At 35.3% G+C, this 18,882-nt stretch overlaps 1 protein-coding gene across 2 annotated transcripts in view; it reads left to right on the top strand.

Annotated features, from left to right (window-relative positions):
- The window catches only part of TOP2B (DNA topoisomerase II beta), a 71,416-nt gene that overhangs the window by 43,444 nt on the left and 9,090 nt on the right, over positions 1-18,882 (top strand). For both annotated transcript variants that reach the window (XM_047769194.1, XM_047769190.1), the window contains exons 20-33: positions 51-199; positions 751-982; positions 3,412-3,546; positions 4,139-4,339; positions 5,575-5,770; positions 5,914-6,005; positions 8,730-8,885; positions 9,030-9,113; positions 10,627-10,821; positions 13,540-13,684; positions 14,258-14,419; positions 15,888-16,089; positions 17,063-17,142; positions 18,749-18,859. In XM_047769194.1, the coding sequence (XP_047625150.1) occupies positions 51-199; positions 751-982; positions 3,412-3,546; positions 4,139-4,339; positions 5,575-5,770; positions 5,914-6,005; positions 8,730-8,885; positions 9,030-9,113; positions 10,627-10,821; positions 13,540-13,684; positions 14,258-14,419; positions 15,888-16,089; positions 17,063-17,142; positions 18,749-18,859 (2,140 nt within the window). The remainder of the gene's footprint in view (positions 1-50; positions 200-750; positions 983-3,411; positions 3,547-4,138; positions 4,340-5,574; positions 5,771-5,913; positions 6,006-8,729; positions 8,886-9,029; positions 9,114-10,626; positions 10,822-13,539; positions 13,685-14,257; positions 14,420-15,887; positions 16,090-17,062; positions 17,143-18,748; positions 18,860-18,882) is intronic.

Genomic DNA, 18,882 nt, shown 5'->3' with positions numbered 1-18,882 from the left:
ATATATATAAAATTTAGAATATTAATGTTCTGTCTGTTCCTGTTCTATAGCAAGCATTGATGATGACTATTGTGAATTTGGCTCAGAACTTTGTGGGAAGTAACAACATTAACTTGCTTCAGCCTATCGGTCAGTTTGGAACTCGGCTTCATGGTGGCAAAGATGCTGCAAGCCCTCGTTATATTTTCACAATGTTAAGGTAATTGCTGATGCCTTGGTATAAAGTTCTATTTGAAGTTTATTGGAAATAATGAAATGTGTAATAAAATTGTAACTATGGAGAGATACAATTAGGTATTATGTTGAGGGTGAATGTTTCAAATTGATCACATATGGAATGAAATTTGTTCATCTCAATTTTTAAGAATTATTGGTGAAACCAGTTCTAATGAAGGTAAGGGTTTTTTCTGACCCAACTTTATTTTTTAGGCTGAACATGAGTTTTGTGTTTTAGTCAGAATAAGAGGAAATCCTTAAAAAGTTATTTGTCAGTGCTAAGAACTTAGGCAGGTAAGTCAGTAACACAAGTCAAATAGGGCTATTTTATTTTTGGTTTTGTGCCTGAGAGAAATATATTTGGTAATAACATTAGGTATATTTTATTAAGTTTAAATTAAGCACATGTAACCAAAATTCTTTAAAAATGCATTCTTTTTAAAAGTTTTTTTTGAGATATGAAGTAATTATGTATAAAGTTTTGTTCCCTAAAACTATGACATTGTTCCATGTTTTTCTTTTTCCTTTTATTAGCTCTTTAGCAAGACTGCTTTTTCCTGCTGTGGATGACAACCTGCTTAAATTCCTCTATGATGATAATCAACGTGTAGAGCCTGAGTGGTATATTCCCATAATTCCCATGGTTCTAATAAATGGTGCTGAGGGTATTGGTACAGGATGGGCATGTAAACTACCCAACTATGATGCTAGGGAAATTGTGAACAATGTCAGACGAATGCTGGATGGCTTGGATCCTCATCCCATGGTAATTCTGGAGAACTTAATATTGTTTTAAAGAAATGTGTAAACTGCAAAGGCCAGTCATTTTAGAAAAGTAATGGAGCCATTTTGATTTTAGAACATATTGTAAACAATAAAGACCCCATTAGTGTGTAACTTGATATGTGCTTACAGTAAAAGATAAACAATTTGGAAAAAGCCTAGAGATAAAGTTTATGGGGAGAAACTATTGAAATTTTCAATACCCTATTTCAGATGTCTAAATTGGAGTTCCCGTCGAGGCTCAGTGGTACGAACCTGACTGGTATCCATGAGTGATCTCTGGCCTTACTCAGTGGGTTAAAGATCTGGTATTACCGTGAGCTGTGGCATAGGTCACAGACGTGGCTCAGGTCCCGTGTTGCAATGGCTGTGGTATAGGCTGGCAGCTGTAGTTCTGATCTGACCCCTAGCCTGTGAACCTCATATGCCATGGGTGTGGCCCTACAAAGACCAAAAAAAAAAAAAAATCTAAATTAAAAAAAAATAAGGCTTTTATGACAAAGTTATGTGCCATTTTGTTATCGTTCTTAAACTTCTGAATTGTATTAGAGTTGTCAGAATGCATAAAAACACATTATATATATTTTAATATATCCCCATGTTTTTTAGTTTTGCCTTTTCCTTATGTTACTCATTGTGTTCTGTTCTTCCCCCAAACTCTTTCAAGAAAAGCCTCTCAAAAAACTTACACTCTTATACATGATTTAAATCAGAGATTTCCATTTATCATGATACACAAAAGTAGAAGTATATTTTTATTATTTTTATTATAATGGTAGTACTCATTGTAGAAAATATAAATAAGCAAAGATGAAAAATATTTCATATATTAGAAGCAAACTTAATGTTTTTATGTATTTAAGTTTTATTTAATTTTTATATTTTAAAGGAAGAAATTAGATGACTATGATTGAAAATCTTTTTCCCCTGAATATTTTAAAGTACTTTAAAATATCTTTAACCAAGGTATCAATTTACTTTTTTTTTTTTATAATTAGTTTTTTCATTTTCTTATTATTGAAATTTGAGCAGGGGTTATATTCTGGAAACAAGTACTTTATCACATAGGTGTTTTGCAAATATTTTCTCCCCATGTGTTGCTTGCCTTTTTTTTAATTTATTTTGTTTTTATTTTTATTTTTTTCTGCTGTATAGCATGGGGACCAAGTTGCACATACATGTATATACATACTATTTCTACTTTTCATAATTAGAGCTTTTCAGATACATTTTAGAATGCTTAGTATATTTGATCATTACATGTTTCAGATACATTTTAGAATGCATTTCAGATACATTTTAGAATGCGTAGTGTATTTGATTATTACCTGTTTCATATATATACACACATATATGTATCTTCTATATATGATACTGTACTAAATGATGAGATAAAGAACTATTGTTCCTGTTCTCAAAAAGTTAATATGTTGTCAAGGCAAGACATCTGGGCATGAAGTTTATAGTGACAAAAGGTGTTAATATTTGCTCAGTGTGCCAGAAGGAATGTCCCATGATGTATCCCTAACTTCTTAGTGAAAATAACAAATACGAATTTTAGAAGAGGAAGAAATTGTAATTAGGCTGAGAAGGCTGAGTAAGATTGATAAAGATCAGTGGGGTGTGGGGAGCTGAGTCATTGTCACAGCTGGTGGATTGAGTGAGTGATAGTGAATATTCAAAATATCAAAGAGAAATGTGGAGGAAGAGTCATGGTCTAAAAGGCAAATCATTGGAGAAAAGTTGGAAAGCTAGATTAGGTCCAGACTGTGGAAGGCATTTAATGTAATGTCTGAGGATTTTGAATTTAAAGCATTTTTAATCTTCTAGAGAAGGAAATATGGAAGTAATAGGTTGGAAGAAAAAAGTAATATTTTCGGAAGAGTAGGAAAGACGCTACATGTTGTTAGTATGACGCTAAGGTTTTTCTGTTTTGGGTTTTTTTTTGTTTGTTTGGCTGCACCATGGCATATGGAAATTTCCAGGCCAGAGGTTGAATCTGAGCTGCATCTGTGACCTATGCTGCAGCTGTGGCAACTCTGGATCCTTGGGCCACACTGGGAACTATGATGCTAAGGTTTTGAGTCTGGGGTATGTTGAGATGTGTATTCAAGATTGAGTGATTATTTGGAGAGGGCCTAGTGTGGGTGAGAGGGATTTAGTTTCAATTGTGTGAACCTGTCAGTAGCAACAGAACTTCAACTAAGGGGAATTCAAAGTGAGAAGGCAGGGGAGTTCTGCATATGGCACAGTGGGTTAAGGATCTGATATTGCTGTGGTGTAGGTCTCAGCTGTGGCTCAGATTTAGTCCCTGTTCTGGAAACTTCCATATGCTGCAGGTGGGGCCAAAAACAAAACAAAAACAAAAAGTGAGAAGTCAGGGCCTTAATGTATTTTTATTTTCCTCTGCAGCTTCCAAACTACAAAAACTTTAAAGGAACAATCCAAGAACTTGGTCAAAATCAATATGCAGTCAGTGGCGAAATATTTGTGGTGGATAGAAACACAGTGGAGATTACAGAGCTTCCAGTCAGAACATGGACACAGGTTGGTATAAGTATGTGAATTGCCTGTGAGGAGGGCACTTCCTTTCCGGTAAGAATATGATGCCATAATTGTTTGCCCTGAGTCTGTATAGTGTTCACAGTCCCATATACATTTTGACTCATTCATTTGAATTTGTGCTTACCATTCAAAAGGTAATTTAAAAGTTTAACTTACCCAAATGTAGAATGACTTAATTAGGTTTAAAAAAGACTTTATGTTGAAATGAGTAAACTCCTATGTAAGAACATGTGCTTTGAACCCTTATAAGTGTGGTCAGTAAATTCACGTCAGTCAGCATCAGATGAAAAAGTGTGGGCTTCATCTCGTCAGTTCTAGTTGATGTCATCCTCTTTGTTCTCTCTATCCTCTTGCCCTTGAGTGTGAGCAGTCAGACCATTACCTGGTATTGCTTTTCCCACTGAGGTCCCCATATATTGTGTGCTATCATGACTGGGCAGGATATAATAGGGATGGAGCTTTTTTCTTTTTCTCCCCAGTGGAATTGAGAGTTTTTAAAAAATTTCATAACTTCATGGTATGAGAACATGAATGTGTGCCATGAAAGAATTATTTATTTTTAAATCTTTTCTAGGTATATAAAGAACAGGTTTTAGAACCTATGCTAAATGGAACAGATAAAACACCAGCATTAATTTCTGATTATAAAGAATATCATACTGATACAACTGTGAAATTTGTGGTGAAAATGACTGAGGAGAAACTAGCGCAAGCAGAAGCTGCTGGATTGCACAAAGTTTTTAAACTTCAAACTACTCTTACTTGTAATTCCATGGTAATTGACTAGATTTACTATGAATTTAACCTTTCTTGCATGCTGTAAGTTGGATTTTTATAGTTGACTGCATGATGGGAGTGGCTGTAGAAGTCTGTGTTTCCCCTCTGTATATCTGCTAAAGAATCTAGAGGTACATTCCTTTTCCTCTAAAGGTATCCTCTACTCTAATTGCAACTCTGCATTTGTGCATGTAGGCTTGAACACACAGGATATATGTACCTTCACACCCTGAATGAAAGTTATGAGAGTGGTCATTGCAGGATTTTGGTGGGCCGTATGCCTGTTTCTATTAGCATTTAATTGTGGAGTACTTATAGTCTCATAATTCTAATCTGCTTTATTAAACGTGTATAATTGGGGAGGAAGGTAAAAAGCGAATATATATGATTATCCTGTTCCATTCCAAATTAGCTTTTAGAAAGAGTATAAGAAATACAGCAATATCAGTGACTGACAAAAAAGTGCCATAACCTGCCAAGCAAGGCTGGTAGAAAAAGAAGAAAAAAGAGAAGTAAAATTCCACCCCCCCAGATTGAAGTTTGAGTGAATTGTAGCACATTGGTAAAAAATGAAAGGCAAATGCACATATCCTTAGTAACTGGGAGAGAGAGAACTTTAGTATTTTTAAACTTAGATAGAATGTTTATTTTTAGTTTGAAAAAAATTAGGTGGTTATAGTTTTAGATAAGGACTTTTTTTTTTTTGGTCTTTTTTTAGGGCCATACCCATGGCATATGGAGGTTCCCAAGCTAGGGGTCAAATCAGAGCTGTAGCCGCTGGCCTATGCCACAGCCACAGCCACACAGGATCTGAGCCGTGTCTGAAACCTACACCACAGCTTACAGCAATGCCAGATTGTTAACTCACACATGCGTCCTCATGGGTGCTGGTCAGATTTGTTTCCATTGAGCCACGATGGGAACTCCTAAGGACCTTTTATTTAAGGACCTATTTTTATCTTTCAAAATTATTCCTATTTTATGGATACTAGTTGGATTTGTTTCTGCCATGCCATAACAGGAACTCCTATTCCTATTTTAAGTATTTTCATAGTTTTGAGAATTTTATCCATTTCTGAGAGTCACCAAAGGAATATTTACAAAAACGTGCTTAATAAATTTGGTTTTGGCTTTTGGGGGCAGCATGTGTTCATGTAAGTGTATTATGATTATTTTAAGTACTGTATATATCATACAAATTAAAAATACCAACAAAAACTATGTTTTGCTTAGGTACTCTTTGATCATATGGGATGTCTGAAGAAGTACGAAACTGTGCAAGATATTTTGAAAGAATTCTTTGATTTACGATTAAGCTATTATGGTTTACGTAAGGAATGGCTTGTAGGAATGTTGGGAGCAGAATCTACAAAGCTTAACAATCAAGCCCGTTTCATTTTAGAGAAGATACAAGGAAAAATTACTATAGGTAAGATGCAACATTTAAAAATTTGAACATTAGTTAAAATGGAAAAAAACTTAATTAATAGAAGACATTTTTATCAGTAGAATATAAACAAATACAAATTGAATCTCTTTTCTTGATCCTAACTTTATTTTTCCCTCACATAGAGAATAGGTCAAAGAAAGATTTGATTCAAATGTTAGTCCAGAGAGGTTATGAATCTGACCCAGTGAAAGCCTGGAAAGAAGCACAAGAAAAGGTAATCATTTGCAGAACAAGACATTCAGAGAAGCTTTTAAAAACAACTTCCAAAGCAAACAAAAAACCCATCCCCTAAGTTTTGAATTTAGTACTGCTAAAGGTGCTAAGTAGTCTGGAGACTGAAGTCTTCTGTTAATTCACAAAACAGATATGGTACAGGAATTTGCAGTGCATACTCACTGCAAAGCACTTTGCCATTGTGGTCCAGCCAGGGCCTAGAGACGTGACTCTGGGTTTGAGAAGGTTGCTCTGTCTCCTCAGCTTTTTTGCTGAGCCTGCCGTTAAAGGACTATTGTGGTAGTGCTTTGTGAGGTGTGTGTGTACTGTCTGGGAACTATACTGGTAGCTCGTAAAACATTTCTCCCTGGTCAGCTTATGGTCACCATATGGTATCCAGTCACCGATCACTTGATCTGGTTTCAGTTTATGCTGGCAAGACTAGAGACAAAATGTTCATTACTTACCAATGTTTATTGAGTACCAAGTATGTGCTGTGACCTATAGCTGATCTTTTGCTGAAGATTTAAACCCTGGAACTTCAGATTAAAATCTGATGTTTTATCAATTAAGTTGTCCATTTTGGATTGTAGAATACTAATATTCAGTGAATGGAATATTGAAACTTTGGGATTCCTCTCAAGAATTAGCTTCTTAATATTATGTATGATTTAAATGAAAATTTAAAAAGGCAATACAGCATTGTGATTGAGAACACAAATGTATAAAAGGAAATAATACTTAATTAGAATATTGTGTGTGTGTATATACACACACCCTGATGTTACTGTCTTTAGTTATGATTATGTGACATAACTTGAGCTGAAACTTTAAACTTCCCAACATTTATGAGTTCTCAACCATAATGTTTTTTATATTTTTCATCCAACTGCACTGAAATACTGCTTTCATTTACATTATTTAGGTTTATTTCAATTTTGAACAGTCAATAGAATGCCATATACTAGAGTGAGTAAAATTAGAATAAATTATATATTTAGTAATTATGTATTAAGATAATCCGTTTATTCATTGAGGAAAATGGAGTAGGACAAGGTGGGGAGGAGTGTTCGAAATTAAGATGATTCAAGGACTTTCCTTTCGGTGTGTTTTATTGCATTCTTAAACCCTAAATGGTTTATATACTACTTGCCCTTCCGTATCACTGTTGGTTTAAATTATATCTTAAAAAATTAGCTATTAAGCTAATTAATTTGATGTTTAATTTTTAAAAATGTGTTCAGGGTTTGAGAATGCCCTCTTGGTAAAAGTAGACTTCATGGGTTTCAATAGTTTCATTGTTATCCTCAAAATTTTTTCAGCATCTTGACTGTGTGTTAACTTTGGGGGTGTGAGAAACAAAAGGAATTGTTTTTACAAGAATGTCCTGTTGTGTAGAGTTGGAGAAGAGAGAATTCTAAAGCAGATAATTAGAAGATTAAAAACATAGTAGAATTCTTTCATTGGAATTTAGGTTTTTTTCCTTACTTCTGAAAGTATCCTTAGTCATCTTCATGTTAACACTGAAGATGCATATATTCATGGAGCTTTCATTAACAGTACTTGGTGTGTCATCAAAACCTAGAACAGACTTATAAAGTGTGGGTCTAAACAGCATTTTATGACACCCACATAATATTTAGTAGTAGTGTAACAACCTAAATATTCCATAGCAACATACTATTTCATGAAGAAATTTTAAAGACTATAGACTGTATTAATTTGTCATAAATTATCTAGGTACTTATTAATCAGCTCAACAACAGCATTCCTTATTTAGCTAATGTTACTTAATTGAATTTGTTTATGTAGTGAAGCATCTTACTTTGCAATTTTAATTTTTATCCATTTGCTTCTAAAATACACTTAAATTTTACTTTGTATATATACATTATTTTACTGAAAATTTTAAATTGTAGAGATTTTTTTTTCTTTTTTTTGTTACTAGAACTTTGTTTTATGGAGTATATGGTTAACTCAGTCATTTTTAATTATCTGAGTGCCTTTAACAATTTAGATGCAATTTTATTTAATAGCTGTTGTGATTTTTAAAAATTTAAAGGTGATGTCACCTATAAAACTTCTATTAAATTCATTGGATTTTGAAATTTAATATTAGCATAAGAAGATTTTTTAATTACAACTATCTTTATGAAAAAAGACCTTATGAATAACATTTTAGAATAGCTCTTAAAATTTTTACTTTAACTCACCAGCTCTTAAATTCTTAAGTGAACTTTTTCTTAATCTTTACATGAGTATTCTTACTTGAAAGAATTTTTATTAAGAATTCAGTTCTTAGTGACTTAGCATATTTATTATTACTATAAAACAGATATTTATTTTAGCTTTCAAATTATTCATTCACTCACCAGTATAAAAATCTGACAAGATGCAGTGATAAAACATTAGTTCTGCTCTGTTAATTTTAAGATATGGTATCTTCTCAAGCAGTTAATTTTTCATCAGATTCCTGGATAAATAGGGACTGAATACACCATTCCTTTTGAGGACTTTATTGTGCATTTTTGGAAAATTTGAACATTTTTTAGGAAATATATTTTCATAGATAATCTTGCAGATACCTAAAATAAACCCACAACCCTGAAGATGTAGCATTAAGAATAAAAAGCATGTATAGAATTTTAAACTCAGTATTCAATAAAATTCAACATTGATTTAACATTATACAGGACTTTAATATAAAGTTTATTATTTTTTGCAGGCAGCAGAAGAGGAAGAAACACAAAACCAGCATGATGATAGTTCCTCTGACTCAGGAACACCTTCAGGCCCTGATTTTAATTATATTTTAAATATGTCCCTATGGTCTCTTACTAAAGAAAAAGTTGAAGAACTGATTAAACAGAGAGATGCAAAAGTATGAACCTTTGTGGGTTAAATAATTTGAAACTATTTGAGTGTTATTCACATCTTTTTCTTTTCCAAAAATACTTTGATTTACCCTTTATATATACATTTAAAAATTATTGAATGTTTAAATCATGCTACTTTTTTGTTATAGGGGCGAGAGGTCAATGATCTTAAAAGAAAATCTCCTTCAGATCTTTGGAAAGAAGATTTAGCAGCTTTTGTTGAAGAACTGGATGTAGGTTAAGTCTCCATTAAAATTATTTGGAAATGTAATATTATGAAATAAGAATGAAAAAAATTTTAAACTATCTTAGAGTTTATCCTCTAATTTCATAAACATTAATGTGTTTATAAGGTGCATTTAGGATTAAGCATCTACCTCTGTAAAGTCATAAAGGAAAGTTATGTCGTGTAGATGAATAAAAGCTATGGAGTTGAAATTTAGAATAAATTAAATTCTAATACTTTCTATATTAGTTAAAATTTCTTAACTGACTTAATAATAGCTTATTGACTCAATTTGGTCTCCCCCCAAAAGAGGTAAAAGTAATGTGCATATGATTGAATATTAGGTACTTTGATTTTTAAAAAGTAGAATGATAATGTCTTTAGACTTTTAACAGAGAAATTTTAATATATTTTCTTATGTCTTACTTTTCTCTAGGTAGAATTCCAAATGAAAAGTAGAAGAAAAAATGTAGAGAAAGATTTTTTTCTAAAATTGCCTAATTTTGGAGTTCTTGCTGTGGTGCAGTGGGTTCAGAATCCAGCCGCAGCAGTTCATTTACTCTGGAGGCACAGGTTCTGTTCAATCCCTGACCAGTTCAGGGGGTTAAAGCATCTGATGTTGCCACAGCTTCTGTGTAGATTGTAGCTGTGGCTTGGATTCTGTCCCTGGCCCAGGAACTTGGATGCCATAGGGCTTGGCCCTTAGGACAAAAAAAAAAAAAAGCCTGTGTATTTTTGAAGCAGTTAACTAGCTTAAACCTTTAGAATTAAATTCATGGTAGTAGTCTGATCATCTGATTTTGAGGTACTGTTTATTATTACTCATGATATTACTTATTAATATTTAGTTGTTTCATTGATTTATTGTCCACATGCTCTAGCTTTATTTCCATAGCCTAAGTCAGAATTAGAACTCTTAAGAATGAATGTGGTGTATTAGTTGCCTAATAAAATTTCTGAAATTTTTTAGTGCTATTGTTCTGGTTTCCTTAATGATCTTTCAAGTACCACAATATAATTATGCCTTGATTTATACTTTTCTTACATTGTTATGAATTAAATTTTTACAAAATTTGAGATCCTTTGTTTCTGGTGACTTATGCATTTAAAAATTACTATCCATTAAAAATGAAGCAAGCTAAAGCAAGAGTAAAGAATAGCTTCATGTTTGTTAACAGAACTACCTTTTCTTATGATTTGCTGAGATTCCAATGACACCAGGTCATCAGAATTCCTGATCCCATAATTCGTGATAGATTCCTAGAATTGGAAGGAACCATGTAGGTCATTTAGACACTGCCCTTTGTCGTACCAATGAAAAACTAGTTAGAATTGGGACTATAGCCCAGATCTTCTGACTTAGAATTACTTATCTTTTTCTTAGATCACCTGAAAGGAAAGCTTTGTTCCTCACTGAACGAATAAAATGAGTTTTCATTTCTTATGCAGTAGTAACCCTTTTTTCTTATGAGCTGTTTACATACCTGTCCTCTTCCCTATCCTTTATAATTACACTTCAGAAAGTGGAAGCGCAAGAACGAGAAGATGTTCTGGCTGGAATGGCTGGAAAAGCAATAAAAGGAAAAATTGGCAAACCTAAGGTGAAGAAACTTCAACTGGAAGAGACAATGCCCTCACCTTTTGGGAGAAGAATAGTTCCTGAAATTACTGCTATGAAGGCAGATGCCAGTAAAAAGTTACTGAAGAAGAAAAAGGTGTGGCAGCTCTCTTCTTGTAGCTCATTGGTAGATTCCACCTCCATAATGATGTATATATCTGTATTTTAATGTTGCTGTGTACGTAAGTCATGCTTTATTTTTTGTTTCTAATATATTTCACTATGGTGGGGTAACATTTGTTCTATGAAAGCAGTTGATCCATATATATGTAAAGAGCTACTTTATTCCACTTTTAAAACAGAGAAATACTCTACTTAGCACTCTAAATTAAAGTCATGGAACAACAACATGAAAAAGTAGCTAAACTTTAAAATATAAACTTTAGTTCTGTATCATGACCAATTAAGGAAGTGTTACTGTAGAAAAGGGCCTGTTTGGCTTTCAGAGTAAACTCTTTTAGTATTTATTTGTTTTTACTCTTAGTTAAAAAGAATCATCAAACACAGTGTATATCATTGCCATTGATCAGGGTTATAAGGATTTTAAAAGCATGAGACTTACCTTCCCTCCAGCAGGGTGGGCAGGAGGTAGCCAAAGGAAGGAAACCTCAAGAAGGCAGTTCAGAGCTAAGGAAGCAGGAGGTATGATGGTCTGAAGGACAGAGACTGACTTTTCTAGGCAGGCTGCTTTTAGAACCCAGGGAATATATAGGCAGGTATGTCCAGCGGTCTCATTATAGCATGAAAATGAGCATAAGAGCTGGGGAGAGGTTGAAGAGTTCTCTGTGCAGAACTAGTACTTGATGTATAGGGCATTGTGATGTCAGGGAGCTGCCTCTCTTCTCCTGTTCTAGTAAACAGGGGTCTGTGCAGCTTCCCACTGCTCCCAGGCTTACCTTCTCACAGAACTTGTGCTCTCCTTAGGAAACAACTTCTCTCCTTTAGGTGGTGTTTGTCAGGATCAGTTCACCTTACATAGTCTCCCTGAGTGACCTCATTTATGTCTAGAGCTTTTTTCACTTACACTGATGACTGTTTAATCAATGTCCTTGAGCTGTAATGTTGTCAGGAATGCCAGACTAATACAGCCATTGGAATGTCCCAGGCCTGCAAACTCAGCATGCCTGCAGTGACCCACTGAACTGGTTTCAGAACCTGCTCTCCCGTCTCTGTGCCTGACCTCTCTCTCAGTTCCTGGCACTATCAGCCATCATTAACATAGGCCAAAAACCTGGGAGCTTTCTCATTTAATCAGTAACTAAAACCTATTGACTATCTATGAAATGTTTCAAAATCCACCCTCTTATCTTGGTCCCCACTGACTCTGTCTTAGGATTCAGTTTGTTTTCTCTGAGGTGACTTCAGGTGATCTGTGTAGCTTGTCTTCCTTTCGCTAATCATCTCATCATGGCTTCAGCCTTCTTCCTTCATTTCTGTCTTCTCTCACTACCAGGTTGACGTTTCCAAACAATAAGCCTAATTCTTTTTTTTTTTTTTTGTCTTTTTAGGGCTGTATGCACGGCATATGAAGGTTCCCATGCTAGGGGTCTGATCAGAACTGCAGCCATTGGCCTACACCACAGCAGTGCCAGATCTGAGCCACATCTGCAGCCTAGACCACAGCTCATGGCAACACTGGATCCTTAACCCACTGAGCAAGGCCAGGGATTGAACCTGCATCCTCATGCATCCTAGTCAGATTCATTTCTGCTGAGCCATGACAGGAATTCCAGTAAGCCTGGTTCTTGTACAGTGACTCCTAGTGTACAGTGGTGCAGCACCTGCATCCCTCCCTGTGCTTCTGTCCAGCTGCTCTTTCCTCTCACCTGTCCTTGAATCCTTGCAGATTGTGAGTGAGTGCCTGGAAGACCCTTCATCTTCCCTCCCTCACATGGCAAACATACATGATTCTTCAAAGCCCAGCTAGAAAGACACCTTCTCCGTGGTGCCTTCCCTGACCCTATCCTAGGCAGGATTGCTCACTTCTCATGGGTCACTGTTCTCCCTCCGTCTCTCTTAAGAGTTAGGGGACTTTGACTCATAATGTCTATTAGTACATAACATAGGTTGCTTATTTTCCTTCAATAATCTGAAGATTTTTTTTCTAGTACATAGAGGCCTAAGCTTTAGGAATTTTTTTTTTTCAGGTACCTTTTAGTGTACTTAGGTATGAGTCTGAAAGACCCTTTAATAATTAAAAGCTGCCTTCTTATATTTATAGTAGCTGTCATCTCATAGCATGTACCAGAAGATTAGAGTGGTAAGCAAAATTACTTGCTACAAATCAATGAGATAAAGTAAAATACCTGATCAAAGTCATCTCTTATGACCTCAATAGAATCGCATTTTATTATTTTTCTGCTCATCTGATAAGAAGGGTTCTGTTGGCTGATGAAGAAGGGATCTATTGGCTGGAAAGGTATCTCTAAAATATATGGTGTTGGAGTTCTCTGATGGCTCATTTGGTTAAGGATCTTGTGTTTTCACTGATGTGGCTCAGGTCTCTGCTGTGGTATGGGTTCGATCCCTGGCCCAGGAACTTCTACATGCTCTGGGTGTGTAGGGCCCCACCCATGGCATATGAAGGTTCCCAGGCTAGGGGTCAAACTGGAGCTGCAGCTTCCAGCCCACGCTATAGCCACAGCAACACCAGATCTGAGCTGTGTCTGCACCCCACACCATAGCCCACCGAGCGGGGCAAAGGATCAAACTCTAGTCCCCATGGATACTAGTTGGTTTCATTACTGCTGAGCCATGACAGGAACTCCTTAACTTTTATTTTTACTCATAGTTTCGTTTTATTTTTCATGTGTAGGGTGATCTTGATACCACAGCAGTAAAAGTGGAGTTTGATGAAGAATTCAGTGGAACTCCGGTGGAAGGTACAGGAGAAGAGGCATTGATCCAGTCAGCTCCTATAAATAAAGGTCCCAAACCCAAAAGGGAGAAAAAGGAGCCTGGTGAGGAATTATCACAAAGGTTTTGTGTGTGTATGTGTGTGTGTGTGTGAGAGAGAGAGAGAGAGAAAGAATGTTTTTGTACAGGGTATCACTAGATTCTTTTAATTGTGCTTTGATTATGCATTTTTTCTAGTAATTGAAGTAATGTCTTCGGTTTTCACAGACCTTTGTCTTTTTTTTTTTTTTGTCTTTTGTCTTTTTTGTTGTTGTTGTTGTTGTTGTTGCTGCTATTTCTTGGGCCGCTCCCGCGGCATATGGAGGTTCCCAGGCTAGGGGTTGAATCGGAGCCGTAGCCACCGGCCTACGCCAGAGCCACAGCAACGCGGGATCCGAGCCGCGTCTGCAGCCTACACCACAGCTCACGGCAACGCCGGATCGTTAACCCACTGAGCAAGGGCAGGGACCGAACCTGCAACCTCATGGTTCCTAGTCGGATTCGTTAACCACTGCGCCACGACGGGAACTCCGACCTTTGTCATTTTATAACGAACTTTTTGTCATAGTGATTTTATTTTTACTAATGACATTTGGAAAATGTTGATACATATCTTACTGTTGCGCTTTTGTTTTTAGGTACCAGGGTGAGAAAAACACCTACATCATCTGGTAAACCCAGTGCAAAGAAAGTGAAGAAACGGAATCCTTGGTCAGATGATGAATCCAAGTCAGAAAGTGACTTGGAAGAAACCGAACCAGTGGTTATTCCAAGAGATTCTTTACTTAGAAGAGCTGCTGGTATTCTAATGCATTTTATATTAACTTTATCATATGTTATGGTTTGACAAAGTTAGTATTACTCCTATGAATTGGTATCACTAGTATTATCAGTGTTACTGAAGTACTTAAACTGTTAAACATTTCAGAAGTTATAGTTCCTGAAAACAGATCTGCCTTATGGAATGATCTTTTCTAGCAAAGTTGGACATAAAACAAATTTCTCTAAAGTAAATCATGTTTTCATATTTACTTTTATTATAAAATTTGGGTTATAGTCCCTCCATAGTTTGAAGATATTTGGTAAAAAATGTACCTTGGTGTAGTATACCAACAGTGATGGATCCATGGAAGTGCTTCATAGTTTTCTTTTTGTTTATGATACCCCTTGTATCATGAAAAATTCCCCCCTGCTCTAGGAGTATGGTTCCATATGCACATAGCATAATTTAGATAATTACAGTGCTAGAATTAGGCTGCAAAATCCCATTTTGCTAATGTATATTACTCTTAAGTATGTGATTTGATCCTTTGTGAATATTCATTAGTTTAAGTCTTCAAATAATTAAAAAGTGATGAGTGTCCTATTTCTTCTCAAATTTTATTAAGTCCTAATTTACATAAAATGAATGATAAAACATTATGATTGTTTTATCTCTGGGAGATACTTGTAAAATTATATCTCAGGCCTTAAATCACTACATGATTGGATTTCTTTGCCTAATATGCATAGGTAGTATAATATAGGGTTTTTTTTAACACGTGTTACATGAAAATTAATTTACTAAATGCTTCAAAATTGTATTTAGGTTTTTCCCACACATTTAAAACAAAGTGTAAAATTGCACAGCACCTAAATGACTTTAACATTTTATTCTCTAGTATATGCTAGAAATTATAGTAAAACTTATTTTCATTATACCAATGTGCTTTTCTCCATAGTTGGTACCTTTTTACATATTAAATTATTATGTTGCTAATATATTGAAGTCATCTCTATTCATCTGAAAAATTACAATTTCTATTATTTCATAATAAAACTACTGTGAAGAGTAGAAGTTTTTATACAAGAGATTTAGAGGAAATGTAGCACTTTTTAAAGACCTATAAAAAATTTGTCTTCCTGTATGAGCAGAAATGGGAAATCTTATATTAGCAGTCACTTTTGTAGTGGCCGTAATGACTGCTTTCCTCACTGTTTTTTGAGTCATATTTAAGTATGACAAGCAGCATCTTAATAATGTCATCAGATTATGTTCTACTAAGGCATGTGGCATTGCCTGTAGCCTCCTGGGGGAAGTACAGGATAGATGTTAACACTATTAGAATAACTGAGGCCAAAGTTGTTGACTTTTATTCTCTAAGTGCTTGTCTTTGCCTTGTATATTTTTAGAGACAGCTGGAATATTTTTCAAGTGCATTGTTTGGAATACTATTTCGTGTTGATAAAGCTGGATGAGTTTGACATCCACTTTTATTTTTCTCCTAGCTGAAAGGCCGAAGTACACATTTGATTTCTCAGAAGAAGAAGATGAGGATGCTGATGATGACGAGGACAATAATGACTTAGAAGAATTGAAAGTTAAAGCATCCCCCGTGACAAATGACGGGGAAGATGAGTCTGTTCCTTCAGATGGCCTCGATAAAGATGAATATACATTTTCACCAGGCAAATCAAAAGCTACTCCAGAGTAAGTAATGACGCTATTGCTCCTCAGAAGGTGTAGTTAGTTGTCTAGGCATCTCTCAGAAATCTTAAGAGTAAGCTCTAAGAAATCTTTCCACGGAAAGTCCTCACAAAGGGATAAATCTGGTTAATACTGCAGCTGTTTATGTAGCTGTTGCTATAGTTTAGAACATGGGTTGGCATATTTTTTCCAGTAAGGGTTGGATACTAAATATTTTAGGCTTAGCAGGCCGTAGGGTCTCTGCTGCAACTATTCAATTCTACCATTGTAGCAAGAAGGCCGCCATAAATAATCTGTAAATGAATGAGTGTAGCTGTATCCCAATAAAATTTTATTTATAAAATTAGACAGCAGGCATGTGGGACATAGTTTGACAACCCCTGGTTGAGAGAGAAGTTATTCAATCTTTAGAATTGGGAGATGTAATTTTCCTCCCAAACTTTGGTCTTGATTGATTTTTCTTGCCTCTGGTGAGTGTAAACACTTAACATACAGAGTGAAGTTTGTGAACTCTTTCAGACTTTTAAGGAAGTACTTTACCACCTATTTTAAAGAAATAGTTGACCACATGTAGTCTAGTATCGGAAGTCAGATTATTGCCTACTCTGATGGAGGTTTGGACTAGCTCCTTGGGTTTTTGCCAGTAATTTACTAATGTTAAATTCTGGAATTGTTCTATAAACCAAAAAATCAGTGATATTTTGAATAACTTTTAACCTTTGCTTTTATGTTAAATCACTAGTTTGCCTGGTGTGTCTCTGTGCATGTGTGTACACTCATGCTTAAGAGAGAGGAAAAAGGAATTTGGTGGCCTATAGCAAAGAAACAAATGAGAGAACTAAAATTTCATTCTGTGATTATAATCCTGCAGTACATATTATTATGCAGTATATAATATAAATATAGTTTATCAAGATTGAAATCAGATATATATTGATATATATTATGGTGTTCATTTTTTCTTTCTCTCTAATAGAAAGTCTTCCCATGATAAGAAAAGTCAGGATTTTGGGAATCTCTTCTCATTTCCTTCATACTCTCAGAAGTCAGAAGATGGTATGCTCATTTAGTGTTTTTATTGGTTACTTACTTTATTATTGCTATGGATTTTTTTTTTTTAATGAGTGGAAAACTTACCTTCTCTGTACATTTTCCTCAGTGTAATAAGGTTTATTTAGTTTTCCTGAGGTGATTCCCAGCTGACTGGTCAAAATTGACATTTAGAAGTCTTTAGATGGAGAGGCAGATGCTAATAACCTGGGGGGAGTAGGGTGGGGAGAGTGTGCGGGTGGTGTTTTAAGGAGAGGAAAAAAAAGTATAGACAGAGAAGTTTTGGAAGATCAGAATTTAACTTTCATGACAATGTGAATGGATATATGACAAGTTTTTTAAATCTACAAGTGTACCAACATGCAGATCTGTTTTAGCTGAGAGAGTAACACCTTCATAGAAACAAATTTAAGCAGCATGTATACTTTTTTTTATTGCCCGTATTTCTGTGTGTAGAATTTTTAAGCTCAAAACAATCTAGTTAGATTTAACTGAGTCACTGTTTTCCATTTTTAACAAACACATGCATGTAGATAGGCATATATAGATCTGGTACATGGCTGGTATGTATAGATAGATGTGCATTTTTGAAAGCATCTGGAGTCCCTGTTTTGGATTGAGGGAGTGAAGGATAGAAGGAGGAATTGATTAATTAGAGCATAAAAGTAAACTAAAGCTAAGCCTATGTGCCTTTTAATTTTTTTGTTTTTGTTTTTTTAGGGCCGTATCTGAGGTATATGGAGTTTCCCAGGCTAGGGGTCAAATCGAAGCTGTAGCCTCTAGCTTATGCGACAGCCATGGCAACACTAGATCTGAGCCACATCTGCGAACTGCACCACAGCTCAAGGCAACACCTGATCCTTAACCCATTGAGTGAGGCCAGGGATTGAACCTGTGTATTCGTGGATACTAGTCAGAGTAATTTCTGCTGAGCCAAGATGGGAACTCCTAAATTAATCTTTAATGATGTAAAACTGATAAACATTACTCATTTCCTGAAATGGTTAATTAGGTGTGTAGGTACTAAAATAATCACAGAGGGAGTGCCTGTTGGGGCACAGTGGAAATGAATCTTGACTAGTATCCATGACGACGCTGGTTCGATCCCTGGCCTTGCTCAGTGGGTAGGGGATCTGGCGTTGCCATGAGCTGTGGTGTAGGTTGCAGACTCAGCTCGGATCCCAAGTTGCTGTGGCTATGGTGGAGGCCGGCAGCTATAGCTCAGATTCAGCCTCTAGCCTGGGAACCTCCATATGCCATGGGTGTGGCCCTAAAAAGCAAAAAAAAAAAAACAACCAAAAACAACTTTTCAATATCTCGTCCAAAAATCATCAATATTTATTTTTGAATTGGTCAGTTATGTTTTAAATGATTAGCATTTGGGGCTATTCAGAGTTTTTATTACTCTGTATATTTCTATATTGTTTTACAATAGTTTTAAAATAGAGCATTGTTATGTTTTTTATTTTTAGCTGTTTGTATGTTGTGGATTATTAATCATAAAGTAGAAACTTTTAAGAGCTATTATCTAGCTAAAGAGTTGTCTTCAGTTTCTTTCTATTAGTGGTCTTTACAGAATCCCTTCGCTGAAAAAAAGCTTTGTAATTTTTAGATTCAGCCAAATTTGACAGTAATGAAGAAGATTCTGCTTCTGTTTTTTCACCATCATTTGGTCTGAAACAAACAGAAAAAGTTCCAAGTAAAACAGTAGCTGCTAAAAAGGGTATGTACTTATATTTAATTTTG

Source organism: Phacochoerus africanus, chromosome 1, assembly GCF_016906955.1.
Source record: "Phacochoerus africanus isolate WHEZ1 chromosome 1, ROS_Pafr_v1, whole genome shotgun sequence".
NCBI classification, from domain to species: Eukaryota; Metazoa; Chordata; class Mammalia; order Artiodactyla; family Suidae; genus Phacochoerus; species Phacochoerus africanus.
The sequence above is the reverse complement of the archived record's forward strand: the minus strand, read 5'-3'. Positions and strand labels throughout refer to the sequence as shown.